The sequence below is a fragment of the Malurus melanocephalus genome, unplaced genomic scaffold, assembly GCF_030028575.1.
Source record: "Malurus melanocephalus ecotype Western Australia unplaced genomic scaffold, MMel_1.1 scaffold_37, whole genome shotgun sequence".
Taxonomy (NCBI): domain Eukaryota; kingdom Metazoa; phylum Chordata; class Aves; order Passeriformes; family Maluridae; genus Malurus; species Malurus melanocephalus.
Window position 1 is genome coordinate 2,829,074 of NW_026623269.1, and position 16,929 is coordinate 2,846,002.

Sequence of the window (16,929 nt, forward strand, 5' to 3'; positions counted from 1 at the left end):
TTGTCCTATTGTCTTTTTTGAGTCTGGATCATTTTGTAAGTCTGAGAGAGTGCCTGAACTATGAGCTAAGCTGAACCATGGTAACATCTGGCTGGCAGCTGGAATAGAATCAGATTGAGGAAGGTAGTAAAGCTTCAACTGGAACTGATGGAATAGGGCAACCATCAGTCAGACTGGCCAGAGAGRGGCTGAGCAGGGCCCAATATTTAAAATGAAATTGGGCCAGGTGATCCTTTTGTTTTTAGCCAGGTGAGCAGAGTAGGAGGCACACACAGGCTGTTAGGCAGTATTGTGTAGGACCCCAGTGTGATACAGCAGGAATGCACTAACACTCTTCCAGTATTTGAAAGAAATAATTTAGCRTAATTCAAAGATGTGCTCTTAAAAAGTGCTATTGGAAAGTGATGTTCTCATTCAGTTTATTGACTRATTTTGGCCCTGGGGCCACTGATTAGAAACTAAAAATTTGCCCATGTTCTAAAAACCTGTCTCAAAAATATTTCCTTTCTATTCTGTTTTTGACATCATGTTAACTTCTCATTAGTTTCATTCTTCTTATGGCACTCAGGTTGTCTTTTTTTACCATTTCTATATGACCTTCATCTTCCCAGGATCTTTATTTCTTTTCATTTTCTTTTTATCTCACCTCCACTTTATCTTTAATGCCCTTCTAACTTAATCCACCATCTGTGTCTTAAAAAAGCATTTTTGTGTCAGGCTTTGTGATTCATAATATACATATGTAAAAAATGTATTTTCAACTGTCTTTTAGTTGCATCACTTATGCATTCAAACTCATCTAATCAAGTTCTCCTAGAGAGATCTGGAAAACTGATGGCAATTTTTGCTGCTGTGCCACCTCAGAGAGATTGGAGCTGAGAGATGGAAGAGAGATTAATCAGCATTTCATTTCTAACCATACACAGGCAAAAAGGATTTCTCTTCTAAATCCTAAAGGGAAGGAATGTCTGACATGGAATTTCTCTCTCTGCTCTTCAGCACAGATATAAATTTTGCTCTTCTATAACTTGTCCAGGGTAATGTAATATTCTGTAATTATTTCACAGGGTTTTCAAGGAAAAACTGGTCCTCCTGGTCCTGGTGGTGTTGTTGGCCCTCAGGTACATAATTTAATTTAATAGTTAACTTTGTAAGACCAATGTTTAAAAGTTATATTATGGATAAAGTAGTTGCTTTTGTTGTATTAAAAGGACCCTATCAATGGTCATATTAACGTTTGTGACAAAAGTTGTATAACAATATTAGAAAGCTATATTTAGTAATCATCAGTGATTCCACAAAAAAACCCAAAATATTTGGATGATCTTTTCACTTCCTTTTTTTGTTTAGGTTTGGGTTTTTTGATGGGTTGTTGTTGTTGTTTTGGGTGGGTTTTTTTGTGATTATGACATTGGTGATTTATAGAAGTCAAGAAGACAGATTTCTCTACCATTAAACATKTTAGAAAGAGCAATACAAATTTGAATGTCTTGCCAGAGAACAATTTTCAGTAACCTTTAGAATGTGTAGAGATAAAAGATCAAAATTTCATTTGATCTAACCTTACTAATTTGCAACTTAATCAAGCATTTGTAGCTTTTTTAGCTAATTCCCTCAGTGCAACTTTTCTGCCAGTGAATCTGAAGAGAGATCTTTCAATATTCTTTCCTTACAATTCCCATTATTCAGAAAAAAAAAAAGAGTACAGAAACATTTCAAGACAAGAATAGTACATGGATTTCTCTCCCGTGTCCTCTTTGTAACCTTCTCCCGTACGCACTGTGTTTTAAGCTTCAGTGCTTAAGGAACAAGGTCAGGATTTCACTCTTTGGAAGCTGCACAGACATGTCTGCAGGCAAAATGCAATGCAAGATTTATTTTATAGGACAAAGATATTTTGTAAGTCAGTTTTGCCTGGAGGGAAGGTGAGGAATGTGTGCTAACCAATGGTAATTCTGTTTGCTAACAGCTGGGTACTGTGAATCTGCTCCTCTCCACTTCCTCCCACACCCCACAAGACATTAAATAACTTCAGGTGACTAAAGTTTTACTTTTGTTTTAGGGTCCTACTGGTGAGACTGGGCCAATTGGTGAGAGAGGCCATCCAGGCCCTCCTGGTCCCCCAGGTGAACARGGCCTCCCAGGTGCTGCAGGAAAAGAAGGTGCTAAGGTATGGTGTGGCTCTGGGGAACAAATGGGAAGGGACAGATAAACTGCTGATGTGTGACATTTCAAATCATCGTGYAGACATGCAGAACAAAATCAGAACATGTGGTATAAAATCATGATTGGCACGTTTCACCTAGAAGGACTTGGTAGACTGGAAGATCACAATTTTAGAGGTGTGCCTGCTTCCACTGAAATAATGAGAATTTTCTTGAGTCAATACTTGATATTTTTGTAATAAAAACTAAAAAAAGAATTTAAATAGTTGGCATATACTATGCATTCTATATGAAAATACTTAGTAATGACRTGTTCACACCAAGGTGGACAATTGCACATTGGTATTTAAAGTCAGATGTGTAGTTGTGACTAAAAGGCAGAATTTCACTGACTGAATTTAACTCCTTGCTTACTTTTTGGCCACCTTTGGGGACCAAGAAAAATATTACTTAATTAGTTAGCACGTAATTCTAGTACATTTTTTATTATAAATGGGTATAAAAAAATTTACTGACTGTGTCTTTAAACTTTTTTTTATGGCTTGTGTTTTTCACTTACTTTTTGTATTTCATTACTAGTACTTTATTTTGTCAAAATTCATTATAAATTTAAGCATAGACTATTGTGCTGATAAAAGAATTAGTGGGTGAATATCTGGGGATACAATCTTTGTTTACATTACTATAACTAGGATCTGGTAGTTCATTTTCATCACTCATTATACAACTAATTTTTAAACATGTTTTTTAATCAAAATGTAATATGTTTCCCAGGGTGATCCAGGCCCTCAAGGCATTCCTGGGAAAGATGGACCAGCAGGTCTTCGAGGTTTCCCTGGAGAGAGAGGCCTTCCAGGTGCTCAGGTATGATGTAAGCACCAGAGTAATTGGCATGATATTTCTAAAATAAATATAAGGAGCAAAGTATTAACTCCTTTATTTCATGAAGTCTTCTATTGTTTTTAAAATATATGCAATAAGAGAACAGACATCAAGCATCCAACATAGTTAAATAKCATTGGCTATATAAGGAAAAAGAAATGGTTTGTTTCTTTGGATCTTTATATTTTTCCTATTATATGTGTTGCAAAATTATCTTGAACTTTCCAGTTWAGTAGAAATGCTTTTTCTCCTTTCCATTTTTAGGGTCCAGCTGGTCTAAAAGGAGGGGAAGGCCCACAGGGTCCACCTGGCCCAATGGTAAGTAAACATAATAATTTTATGGAAATATAAACAATGTTACCTAACAACCTTTCTTCTTCTTTCTGTGTCGTGGTGTTTTCATTAATGCAATCTGTAAAACAGCACAGATCAGACTTCTACTCAGTATCCACATTAGTAAACATTCAAGGAATGTGAAGGTTGAGAATATCTGAAGCCTTCTGCCACCAGATTTAGTTTGACATTTACTTGCTGCTTAATACTTGTCACCTTTACAAAATGGTTTTGGGATTTGGAAAAAGTCTATAGCTAGAGACTGTTGTGGTGGGCTTGCCTAGGGTATTGCACTGGTATTCAAAACATGGTGCAGTTATTCCCAAATGTGAATTGTGTAGATTTTGACAGTCATCTTGTCAACTTATTTCTTTCATTCAGTGCAATTGAAGTAAAAAAAGAAAAAATCAATCATCACAGCTATTCTTGTTCAAAAAAAAAAGTAAAGGAGGAGCTGAATTTCTATGTATTTCAACAATGATGCTCTCTTATGTCCTTGCAATTCATGTTCAGATTAGAATGCATTAAATAAGAATTAAAAAGGCACACATGGTATTAGTAGTACAAGTAATACTCAGTACTTGAATTCTTACAATTAATTATTGAATTCTTAATGCCTTTAAGCATCTACTCTTTCAAACAAGAGCTTGAATTTACAGTCCTTAACACTGTGCAGTATATATATATTCCCAAAAGGCACCAAAAGGTAGCTAGGAATGGAATGGAATGGAATGGAATGGAATGGAATGGAATGGAATGGAATGGAATGGAATGGAATGGAAKGGAAACTAGTATGTAGAGTCAAATGGGATATGATCTCGCACATCTGAAGAACCTGAAATGTTAAAAGAAAAGGTGAATCAAAACCAAGAAAGCATAGACCAGAATTGTCTCTTCAATCAAAAGGTCGTGTGTTGATTTTTTGTTGAAGGAGCCCCTTGGGCTGAACCAAACTCTRGAGCAGACAGTTCAGAGGCTGAGCCCTTGTGAGCATGCACAGAGTTGCCAGCAGGACAAACCTGRTATCTGACACAGCCCCCTTTGCCAGGCAGCATTGTCCACACATGAGCTGGGCCACTCCTGTCACAGTTCCTCAGAAAGATACATCACATCAGATGTGAGGCAGAAGCACATACCTTATTTAGTGATAATGGTCTATGTTCTGAAATACACATGTTTGAATTTAAATTCAGATGATCCATATCTTTCTAATTCTTACAGGGTGTGTRTAAGTTAGTATTTTAGTTGGAAACATCAGAGCTTTTTTGAGAAGATGTCTCAACTGTCCCCATTTACCATTCTTTGGTTCAAATCATGGAGCTCTCTCAGAGCTCATTTKCCTTTCATGTGAAACTAAATCGATAGAGAAAATCCAGGAAAACTATTAATACTCCCCAGCTAATGGGAGTTCAGTGCCAGACTGAAATCATAGTTAATTATGGTCCAGAGACACACAGGGTATGAGTGTCAGGAGCACWTCACCAAGGACTTCAGTTTATAAATCCGTTCCTGGTCGGACCACCCTTCCTTCTCAGGTAAACAATCATTGAAAGAAATACCTAGGAAGCTGAAGACTTTTGGCATATAGTTTTTCCAGTCTTTAAGAACTAAATGTGGTGGTAGCAAGAGTGGAAAGAGASTTTGAAGGGCAAATTTCTAAGTTTTTAAAATTTATTTTGAGTTCATTGTAGTGAAAGTGGGTCACTTGAGGTACAGACAGAACCCAGTTCCCCTAAAGTATTCCAGGAGTCCTCAGTGGGGTTTTTATCTGTYTCATCTTTAATTACTAACTTGTTATCTTGAAACAGTTTTCAGTGAAAAAGGTGTATAGGTGCCCCTAATACTGGGTTTGTGTGCACCTTCAAACACCACAATTAAACCACAATTGTTTGCTTTTTTCACAGAAGCTCACAGCAGCCCATGAGCATTAAATAATCCTAAAATATTTTCCCATGTATTTTTAGCCAACAGCAGCTACACACAGCAGTGTAATTGTAGTGGAGTCTTCGTGTGCCATTTATAATGGGAAGAGAATTCCTGCCAYTGGATGAGTTTGCTCCGATTCCCTGCCAATACCAATTGCCCCTAACTAGCATATAGAGTCAATTATGAGCTTTATTTGGCTGGTGCATACATCTGCAAGCATACCAAACAAATGACTGCTCCAAATACTGTGCATGCCAATTACTGTTTAGAGGGTTTTGGACAAAAGAAAGAGATGCATGAATGCACGACAGAGCAAGTGGGGGGTTCTGCTGGATGAAGGAGGTATTTTCATGATTTGGGGGGGTTTTTTTGGGGGGGGATTGTGGGGTTTTTTTGTTGTTGTGGGGGTTTTGTTTGAGTTTTTCTAACAGTTCTCTTTTATCTGCTATCTTTGTTCCTTCTGTTTGTTTTCTTTCCTTCCCCTGCTAGTGCGTGGAATGCTGAATGCTGATGAGAGAAAGCTCTTTGGAATGTCAAGCAGTCATTTTTCRTTTGCTCATTTAGGAAGAGGATGCTCAAATGAGGCTCAGAATAAGCCAGCTGTAGGCTACCCAATTATCAGTACTGAGCTATCTAGAGCTGTCTTCATCTATCTGATAACATTTCGCAGTCATGGGCACCTTCACTTGTTGAGCATTTTGTTAACCATCAGTAAAAAGCATTGGTGCTACTATGCAATGTAAACAACAGTTGTAATTACACATCTCCTCATAGAAAATGAGATAAAACCAAGGTTGCTAATGGCTTTATAGTCTCGATAATGGCAATACAAGACAAAACATAACATTTCCTATCGTGGAAAACTTTACAAGAGAAAAAAACCCAAATTAATAAAAAGATTCCAGGATGTGAGTACTGCAAGACCACAGGTTAACACATGGTTTCATAACATAAGGAGATTGTTTCATAATRGGTCAGAGTGACCAGAAAAGATTCATAGAAAGAGGGAACAGACTTRAAGAAGCTGCTTAATTTACTTTTCTGACTATAATTTAACATGTTCTGCTTTGCTCAGAGACCATTCTCTCAGAAAAAGAGTGGTTCCTTGAAAACAGAAGGTGTAGTCCCTGTTCATAATTCATGTGAAATGCAAAGATAAATGTGAAAAATTGGCTGATTAAAAAGAGCTACTAGGAATTAAGGCCTCTGTGAGTGTCTGCTGTCTGACACAGGAAAGATCTATGTGTTATTTGGGTTTTTTCCTCTCTATTCTTACATCCTCCTGATGAGATGACCCAGAATTGTTTAGCTTATGAGAGCTGACAAGATCAGAGACCTTGGTAGTATGGCTGCAGGGTAATGACTTTTTCTTGTTGAATTCACTGAAGCCTTAGGAACTAAAATAACAGAAATAGGACAGAAACTTAGGCAGCCACCTAGACTTTAAAAGAACAAAACAAACCCAACACCTGGAAGGATAAAGTCATCTATGATTTCCATACAAATAGTTTGTGTGAATACTCATGCAAATGTAGATCTCMCTGAAATAACTTGCTAAAATATTTGGAGGAAACCATTCAGCACTCTCTTCTGTCCCAGTTATCTGAAGGGAAAAGCACCTTATTATGGAATTAGTACCAGTTATGCTAATGAGGTCATTCCAGGAAAAATACATCATGAGTAAAAGCCAAAAAAATAGGGTCCTTATAGGTGGAAGCATGTTAAAATTCCAGAATCTAAGAGGCAGCAAATTTGATCTTGCTTAAGCATGAATAAAAGGCTATTTAGAGTCTCAGGCTACATCACCTATTACTTTTCTATTCTGTGATATATCATCCCACTTATAGTATATCAATTGAAAAAGTGAAATTACCAGTCGTAGCTTTGAAGTGTTGCAAACTATTTTGAAGGTATAAAGCTGAAAWGTTCAGGAACTATTATTGTACAGCAAACAAATCTTTAACAGAACTCTCTTGATGCAAWAATTGTAAATTATCTAAAAGACAGAAAACGAAGATACAAYTTTAGTAGTTTTTGATTCATACTGTCCATCTTTTCACCTTTAATTTGTAATATTAGATTTTTAACTTCGTCTGTGCTTATCTGTACATAAAAACCTTCTCTGTAGAACGCACTAGCTTAGTCATTATACTTGGATAGATTTTTAGCAATGTGAATCGAAATCCAGACATGTAATCATCACAGCAATGAACACTGCAAAACTTTACTAAAAATTTTGGTGGTGGTRTGGTGTGGCTGATAATTTTGATATAATGAATATTTTCTTTCATCAAAGTAGTATGTTAATGTATTTTAAAACATAGAGGGAAATAAGTTCTTGAAAACAGACTTGTTTTAAGCACACTCACATTATGATGAACAAATACAGGAAGTAGTATTTACAAAAAAGAATTAGTGTTGTATAAACTGTATTGAGTATGATCTTCATGTTGGTCCTTTCAGCCTCTTTTCTTCATTGGCACCCATGATGGATGCGTAGCCTTCGACCAGCTGAACTCACACTGATAAACAATTTCTCTGTTCATTTACCTCATGAAAAGCACCAGCAGTTACCAGGGCTCTCTCAGAATTCCCTTCTCTCGGTATTTTTTTCCAGGGCTCACCAGGAGAGCGTGGAGCAGCGGGCACTGCTGGCCCCATTGGTCTGCCCGGCCGTCCTGGCCCCCAGGGACCCCCAGGCCCTGCAGGAGAGAAGGGTGCTCCCGTGAGTAACCACAGMAAACACTCACAGCACTGACCTCTCATTGCACAGTGTTACTTGTTCCCACTGCAGTATTTCCTTATTCCATACATATTCTTAGAATACCCAACCTACTCATTTTAGATTTACCAAAAAGTACATAGAAAACATTTATTATCGTGCTCTCTAAGACCAGGAAGGGTTAAACCTGTTATTTCCACAGCGGGGAGTGAATGTAAATCAGTCTTTCATTAAAACTGTGTACCCAGCCACTTTGCATTAGAATACAAGTGTATTTGACATCAGCTTCCATTATTACCTCATATAATTCTCATATATATTATTTTCCCTTGAAAGTTTTCTTTCTGTTGTGGGGTTTCCTGTTTTGTTGGGGTTTTTTTTGGAGGGGGGTGTGTCTTTTTCGATTTTATATTGGTAATGTGACTCGCTGTACTGAAATTTTCATTACTTCCTTTTCTTCTAAATTTTTTTCTAAACCAGGGTGAAAAAGGTCCCCAAGGTCCAGCTGGACGTGATGGAATACAGGGTCCTGTGGGGCTTCCTGGTCCTGCTGGTCCCAGTGGTTCTCCTGGAGAAGATGGTGACAAGGTGAATCATTTTAATGAGTATTGGTACATCTGTGAGAAGATCTGTCAGGACAGTTCTCTGTAACTTTCCTCTCAATAAATAGGATGATAAAGCAACAAATCTTATCCCTGCCTCCCCCCAAATTCTCTTCAGAAAAACTCCTTCAAATCTCTTTTACAAGTGTCTGAGAGACAGATGCCATRAGACATTGGGATTTGTGTTAAAGAACTAGTAGAATAACATTTATCCTGGCAAAGAAACAAGGATGAAAGTGTGGCAAAATAAATCAGGACATATAATGCCAAAATTGATTTTTGCCTAATTTAGAAACTCGGTCTGCTGAATGAGTAAGATGAAATATCTCCAGTAATATACAGGGATTCAGAACCACTGTTGATAGGTTGGGGCTGTCAAAATAATTATGTTCATAGCAGACATATTCTGTTGACTTCTGGCAAAATTTAGAATACTGCACCTTTCAGGATCACCTGGTGTTTTTACTTGATCCAGMACTTCTCTGTTAGCACAGGGCAAAGGTAAAGATTTCCACATTCATTTTTGTGATTTGTGAGTGTTATTTATCCCACAGAGAGTATTTTCTGTGATTTAATTTAATTGTCTTTTATTACTGTATAAAGAAAACATTATTTTCTAACATGGTTTCTTGGTGATTTGAATAATTTTGAAGTTTTGAAATACTGTCCACTCCAATGAGAAGCAGTTGTTCAGTCATAAACAGTTAGAWGAGTCTGTAAATCAGGGTACTTTCATTATAAGTTCATTTTGAAGGTGACATGAGGAACACAATTTCCTTTATTTAGAGCTCAGTTGCRTTATACTTCAAAGCCAGGTCTTGTTACCCTTTTCAATTCAGCAGTCAATATCTGGATTAATATGACATACTATTGATCACTGCAGAATTGCTCCCTTTAGGCTTTCACGCTTGAAGCTGCAGCATAAAACATAGAATAATCATATCAAAGGGAACATTTACAGATATGGTGATATTGACTTCGGCTAACTGTGAAGGAGACCATTTTAAACAAGTTTAACTTTTAACTTTCAATTACAGGGTGAAATTGGTGAACCGGGTCAGAAAGGTAGCAAAGGTGACAAAGGAGACAAYGTGAGTAGCAAAATCCTCTGTCTGTTGCATCTGTTCTTCATAAATAAAAACTATTCATGCATGAAGTATGCAGATAGCCTTGCTACATAAATGACCAGAAACAATGACACACTCCTAAAATGTTCCTTGCAAATAATAATAAGCACTAGAGGTTTGTACTTAYAGGTCCATTGCTCATATCCCTAGAGCTTACAGGGTCACTACAAAATATAAACTGCATTCTTAAGCACCCTTCCTATATCACTGAAATTCATCCATTCTGCATTTGAACTRGGAGAGATCAAGAATTCACATTCTCTTCCTGTGCTCAAGTTAACTTCACTGACTGCATTGTGTGAACATAGCCAGCTTTGGCTTCTTTGCCATGATGATGGAAACTATGGAGACTCAGTAGTGGAACCTAGTAAGGTAGTTTTTGAATCTTGAAAGGATATCTAATTCTTGGGGAGCACAATGAAGTGATGGCAACATTTCAAATCAGTRAAGACCACAGATGAAATGGCTTATACAAGTTTTCATTATCATTAGGCCTATTAGTGAGCCTAGGACTAATCAGGCTTCTACTGTTTTAATTTGACATTTTTTGTCTTCAAAAATGAATTCTAAAGTTAAAGCCCTTCCTTWTTTTATTTAGGTCAGAAATATAAAATTAAGCTTTTTCTACTGTGAAATTTGAAGCTGGAAATATTAAAACTGGCATTTATTTATTTCCATTTGATTGTGGTTTCTTTCCTAAAAATTAAAAAAGGTATCTTTTCACTTCTGTACAATCTCAAACTGGCACTTTAATTGAATATTATCCCTTAAGAAAAAATTGAGAAATAATGGTAGAAAGATCCTTTTTATTGTTATACTTCAACACTATTCACAGTTAGGAAAGCTCAGAACTTGACACAGGGATATTTAAGGCTAAGTGTGTTTATCTTAAAAAYACTGTGATTCTTGATGTTAACAAGTTACAGAACAGTCTATTACTTTTAAAAATTACACCATATTTGTGGCTTACACATTATCAAATGATGTTTTATGGGAAGAGATATATACAAACTCAAGCAAATCACAGTCACAGAATCATAGAATCACAGAATGGCTTGGGTTGGAAATGAACTTCAGGATCAGCTAGTTCCCTGCTCTGATCCAGTTCCACTTCAGGCTTTGCATGTATTCAGAGGAACATCCTGTTTTCCCCTTTGACATGCCTCTTCATTAGAGATGCTTCACATCAGAGAAATTCAGGGAAAAAAACAGGCTGCAGTTTTCTGTTTCAGATAATTTTAGCATAGCTGGTTCTGCTGAGCATTAGACTGTGACCACAGTTCCCATAGTGAGTACTAATGCATTTGGGCATGTTCCAGCAGACCTGCTTTACAAATAAAGTGTCTACAGCATTATCATTCAAGAATGCATCCTGGACTCTCAGTCTCAAGGATTAATGCATTTGAGAATATTACACATTTCCCCTGAAATACAGGATTCAGTGTTCAGCCTGCTTAATTGAAGCGAATGTAACTCCAGCTGAAGTCACATGTCTTGAATCTATTTGCCCTCAATTGTAGTCATTCAACCCTGACAATTTCAGAATGTGCTTATTTTAAGTCTGCTTTCCTTTCAACGTGCTGACAGTTGTATTTTGGKGCAGGGAGAAAGGGCTTGTTGGTCACCTCTGAAAGGCTCTCAAGAGGAAACAGCCAGTTCKGAAATCACAGGGCACAAAGAATAGATATTTACAATCTCTAACCACCCACAAAAGGCCTTGGTGGGCATTTAGAGCCTTATCACAGCAAGGATCCTGATCAAAGAATTGATTCATCTTTCCTGTTTATGAAGAGCTGAAAATATCTTCAATTCCCCATTGAAACTAACAAAGATTTATTTTTGTGGGTTTGAAAATACTGTGCCTAAGTGTATTGGTGTATTCTAGCTAAGACAGCACAATTTTGTTGTTGATGTGCTGTCTTCTCTTGAGCTTCCAAACCTGCACAGTTATCACAGCTGCCTTTATTAACTGAACATTCTCTCCTGATTCTGATCAATCATTCTCAATTTGCACTCCAGAGAATGGAAAAAAAAGAATCTGGCCATGTGTCCAAATAAGTCCTCATTGATCAATTAAAAAGTATGTTTGAACAGTGCTTTACATCAAAATAAGTTTTTTAATTAGTTTTAAAATGCGTAGGCCACATTCCAGACCCTATAAAATGAAGAAGGGCATTAAAGCATCTTGCAGWGTGTAGAATAATCCATGCATGCCAAATCCCATTCTCATGGTTACACTTCCCAGTCAACYGGAGCATTCCTTGAGATTCCTTTCATTTTTATATGTCACCATAGAGGCTAGAAAGCTTTGATTCATRTATTGCCATCAGGTAGGTGACAAAAATAAAATTGTAAAAGAGAAGAAATACACAGCTTGACACTTCAAACTCCCTAGAAAATAAAATGCTCTAAAATGTACATAAAATGTACATAAAATCCAGAGAAAGAAATAGACTACAAGACTTAAGAAGCCCCTTTATTTAATTCCCTCTGTAACAGGCACAAAAATCTAATTTTAGCCCTAGCAAAGTCTGTAAATCCCASCATTAGTCTGCTCTAAGTTAGAATTTGAAGCCTTGAAGTTGCAGGGAACTTGGCATCTGAAACAGACTAGAATTAGCTCAGGCCAAGTGTTTTTTGCTTTCTTAGTTCACTCTTTTTATCAGTCCAGTTCCTCTACTGTTGCAAAAACAAGATTCAAACTACCAATAATTTAAACCCCTTCAGAAAGCAGTGCCTTGCATTCCCATACTCTGATAGCTTCATTACATCACATCTGCATGACTGACTTCTAAATTATTTGCAATATAACTTAGTTATCATTCTGCAGGGAGAATGGAAAAAAGAAGTTCCTGTCAGAGACTGTTTTTTTACCATTCTGTTGAAAAGAGACTTAATATCAAAGAGAATGTGACTCTGAGAGCTCAGCAAGAACTTGCACTTTTTCATGTCTCCTGGAGGTCAAAATAAGCTTTGTGCTATTGCAAAAATAATTACCAATTTCATAAAMACTACTCCAAATAGCAGCATTTGAATAAAAGATAGATTTTTAGTTGCTGCTTTAAAGGTTTAGGGAGTTTTGCCATAAATCTCATTGAAAGTTTTGATATTTTTAATTGTGAAAAAAAAAATCATTTTGATTCATGTTTGTTTGGAAATCTGTTCTGAAGCATTACAAATGAGCTTCTAACAAATGCCAGCATTGTCTATTATAGATGTGCAAATCTGAGGTTTTGAGAAATAATCTATTAGTGATTGTTTGYACTGAGTGGAAAGGACTTGTGAATAACGCTACATCCTCTATGGAGAAATGTGGAAATGCTAAATAGATTGTGATCGTGCAAGCAGGGTTTTCTCTCCTCTCTGTATTTGCTTTTACTCTCATTGCAGATGTCACAGTCACTAACTTGTCCTGTTGGATGTGTGTTTGTTGCAGGGTCCTCCGGGTCCTCCAGGTCTCCAGGGTCCCGTTGGTGCCCCGGGTATCGCTGTAAGTAGCTCGTTCAGAGCCAGCCCCAACCTTGCARAACTCAGCTGATGCTGAGTCCTTTGAACTGTTTGCTCCTTACTCAGGAGTGTATTTAAAAACACCACCAACAGTTCTGTCATTGTCCACTTACATGCAGTTCTTTATTGTAAACAASTCTGCATGGGTGTTCCTGTATGGCAGATTTACAGCAGGGCAATGATTTGACAAAATTATTAAAAATGAAATAATGTAAATAGTGAATGCAGTGAACTTGTTTGGGGGTGTGTGGGTGTGTGACAGCTCAGTACAGATGCAGTTAAAAGAGAGGATATCTTTTTAAAATCCATCTGATAACAAGTGAATTGATTCTTRTTTTTATTTAGAAAGCTCTGAATTCTTCTATCCTGAATATTAGTAGAACTGTATGCTACCCATATTTACTGATACATAGGTGTTCAACAGCTAGAATGTTTGKGCAGATGTGAAGGAGAGGGGGAGTTCAGAGAAAATTTTTGTGAGAAGTGCAGCACTAACTGGCCTGTATTAAACCAGAGCATGTGCTGGAATTCTGTTTGTGTRAGAGATTTCATTCAGCCAAGATGGTGAACATGCATTTCCAAAGACACTTGSTGTGATTCTGAGCCCTCCTGTAGTTGCTTTCCAGTCATTTCCATTCAGCTTTTCCTATTTCCTGTCATTTTCAGACCTGTGATAGTTTGGCTCTTCATTTTTTTCCAAACAGGGAGGTGATGGAGAACCAGGTCCAAGAGGTCAGCAAGGGATGTTTGGGCAAAAAGGTGATGAAGGTCCTCGAGGCTTCCCTGGCCCTCCAGGCCCTATTGGCTTACAGGTAAACTCCTTTGTTATTTTACTTTCCATCTGTAAGGACCTTGATTTTTTACTTTATATATATATGTATATGTATGTAAATCAAATTATCCAGACCACCTGAGCTCTGGATAATTCTATTAGTGTTTTTAAACTCATTCACTTTAGCAGTTCTCTGTGTGGGTTTTTTGTTTTTTCCAAAAATAATTTTTGTATCATCTAGTTTAAGCATTTTCTGTAATGAAAATGTCCCTTCCCATTCTTTTTATTTTAATGCAAATAGGTCTTCTTTTTCTCTTGTTCCACCATCCTGCCCACTCCCAAGTTTATGAGTTTCACATGCAGATCTGATTTATATTGTTTCATAYTGAGTTATAACTAATCATTMYATGGACTCTACTAATAGTATTCTCRTCTCTGTTTTTAGGGTCTGCCTGGCCCACCAGGTGAAAAAGGTGAAAATGGTGATGTGGGCCCAATGGTAAGAATTCTTCCCCACTGGTCACTCTGAAGGACATAAATATTTTCCATGTTATTGTCTTTCCTCTGTAGCTCWCCATTTGATAAGCTACTTCTGAATTTGGTGACCCAGTATGAAATATTTTGTGTAACATAAACTCTGGGATTTACTTTGCTTTCACACATCTATCCCCTCATCATTAATATCCAGATTTATGTAACATGAGAGAATACTCTGAAAAATAACTGTCAAAGCAGATGCTCTGTGTGTCTGAGACAGGACAGTGGCAATCAGTTTGAGGAAAGAAAGAGGAAAAGTAGATATCACTGCACCAGAGACCCTGGAGCTGCCTTTCTGAGGTTCAGGACATTGTTRTTAACATTTCAGCTTCAGGTACTTGCAGGCCAGCAGATGTAAACACTGTGTGGCTCTGTTTATTCTCTGGGTGATGCATTTCCCAGCGGTTTCTCCTGCTGAAAATGCCCTGTGGGCTGCTGGTGGCTGCAGTGCCAGCTCTCCACTCTGTACATTTGCCTCCARCACCTTGTGCCAAGTCTGATGTTTCATTGTTGCTGTGTGTAGGCAGCACTGTGCAGTACAGCCACAGGGCTGTCACACACACAGGAGCTGCTCCAGGGTCTCTGCACAGTGGATGGGCATGCAGGTAACCTGCAGGGAGAGTCAGTGCAGCAAACCAGTCCTCAGGAGTGCTGAGCATCAGATCATTCCCAGCTCAGGTGCTGTGTGACACAGCCTGGATCWCCTTGTGAACTCATCCAATGGCAGCAATCTGGCCCTGCTCTTCCTGTTGCATGGCAAAGATCAAAAGCACCCCACAGACTGAGGAAATTATTTTTCATTGGACTTGCTCTTTATGACTGTAACAATAGAACAATCTGTTCTATGATTCTGTGGTATCAAATTTTGTCTTTGATACAGGGTCCACCTGGCCCACCAGGTCCAAGAGGTCCCCAGGGTCCTAATGGAGCTGATGTAAGAAACAACCTATTTTTTTCTCTTGCTAATTCAGTAATGAGCACTCTATTCTGGATGGCTATATTTGGGATAACAAATATATTTTATCACTCTAGGGTCCTCAAGGCCCCCCAGGCTCAGTTGGCTCTGTTGGAGGTGTTGGTGAAAAGGTGAGTGAGCATGAAAACCTCCTAGAAAGAGAAAACATTGGAATAGAAATGCTATATGACATTCATTCATTAAAATTATTCTCATTGCTATTTTAAGTTCTCTATTCAGAAAATGTTCTGCCAGGATATGGAGTGAGTTTGTTTGGGTTTTTTTATTTACATATTTTACCCAAGGAACATRCCACATGTACCTTCCTTTTTCTTAAAGGAAAGGTGATGTATGCATGGATGTAAAGGCTTTTTTTCTGTGATTTGTTTGGAGCAAGAGTAAACTATAGTGCTGCACAAGCAAAAATTTTAAAAAGAGAGCCTTAAAACACTTGGTTTTGTTTATTTTATTAAGTTACATTACTTCGACCACATCACCTATGTAAGCCTAAAAGCCTTTTGCTGTAATGTTACTGATTTAACATCAATTTTTTCTCAAACTTTGAAATTGGAAAGAAGATTTTGAGTAGAGCATAAGATGGAGGAAATAAAATAGAAATACATTCCAGGCCACTATATAAATAGCTTATTGAGAAACTATGTAGAATTGTTCTTGAGCATTTAATTATTTGCCAGAGAGTATCGAATATATTCAAAGAAACACCGATGTCAGTGAATCCTGGAAAAGACATCTCTAGGAATGTCAGTATTGGTGGCTTTTCAGAAAGCTTTCCATGTTGTTAACTTTTGAGAACATGAAGAAAGATTTCCCTTTTTCTGACTAAACTAGTCTTTTTATAGAATCTTCAGGTGTTGCCTGATTGTTTTCAACACGCCCATTAACTAAATCCCTTACCAGTGCTCTGGGAAGTGGCAAAGTGTATAGAATAATATAACATAATATTTGTTTTGATGGAAAAACATCCTACTTTGTCTCCCTTGTGTTGTAAGACCAGAGGGTACTGAGCCCAAACAGCTGTCATTGTGTCAAGCTGGCAGTGCTTCATTGCAGTCCTTTCTCAGGATGTGGCTCGGAGCATTAACTCACCTCTTGGGAGCAGCAGCGTTCTGGTGTTTTCAATCTTTTTCCCCCAAAATCACACAAGATATACAAAACACAATGCCCTCCTGCTTGGCTGCATTTTTAACAAGATATTCTTTCTAATGTCCCAAGCTTATGACATTGTTCATCCAGCATGTTTTTAAAAAGATCTTGGCCTCATGAAGTGCCGCGGGATTTGTATTTTTCTCTCTGGGAAGAGTGCCAGAAASGTGACCCAATCTAAGAGTTGATAGAAATAAAAAAGTTGCTGGGAAAAGAGTCTGTAAGTCAGTGGAATAC

The 16,929-nt window shown here is 37.6% G+C and overlaps 1 protein-coding gene across 2 annotated transcripts in view; it reads left to right on the top strand.

Annotated features, from left to right (window-relative positions):
* COL11A1 (collagen type XI alpha 1 chain) overlaps positions 1-16,929 on the top strand; it is a 124,743-nt gene that overhangs the window by 84,714 nt on the left and 23,100 nt on the right. For both annotated transcript variants that reach the window (XM_057364293.1, XM_057364292.1), the window contains 12 exons: positions 1,068-1,121; positions 2,063-2,170; positions 2,940-3,029; positions 3,312-3,365; positions 7,924-8,031; positions 8,509-8,616; positions 9,668-9,721; positions 13,194-13,247; positions 13,969-14,076; positions 14,482-14,535; positions 15,454-15,507; positions 15,606-15,659. In XM_057364293.1, coding sequence (XP_057220276.1) covers positions 1,068-1,121; positions 2,063-2,170; positions 2,940-3,029; positions 3,312-3,365; positions 7,924-8,031; positions 8,509-8,616; positions 9,668-9,721; positions 13,194-13,247; positions 13,969-14,076; positions 14,482-14,535; positions 15,454-15,507; positions 15,606-15,659 — 900 coding nt within the window. The remainder of the gene's footprint in view (positions 1-1,067; positions 1,122-2,062; positions 2,171-2,939; positions 3,030-3,311; positions 3,366-7,923; positions 8,032-8,508; positions 8,617-9,667; positions 9,722-13,193; positions 13,248-13,968; positions 14,077-14,481; positions 14,536-15,453; positions 15,508-15,605; positions 15,660-16,929) is intronic.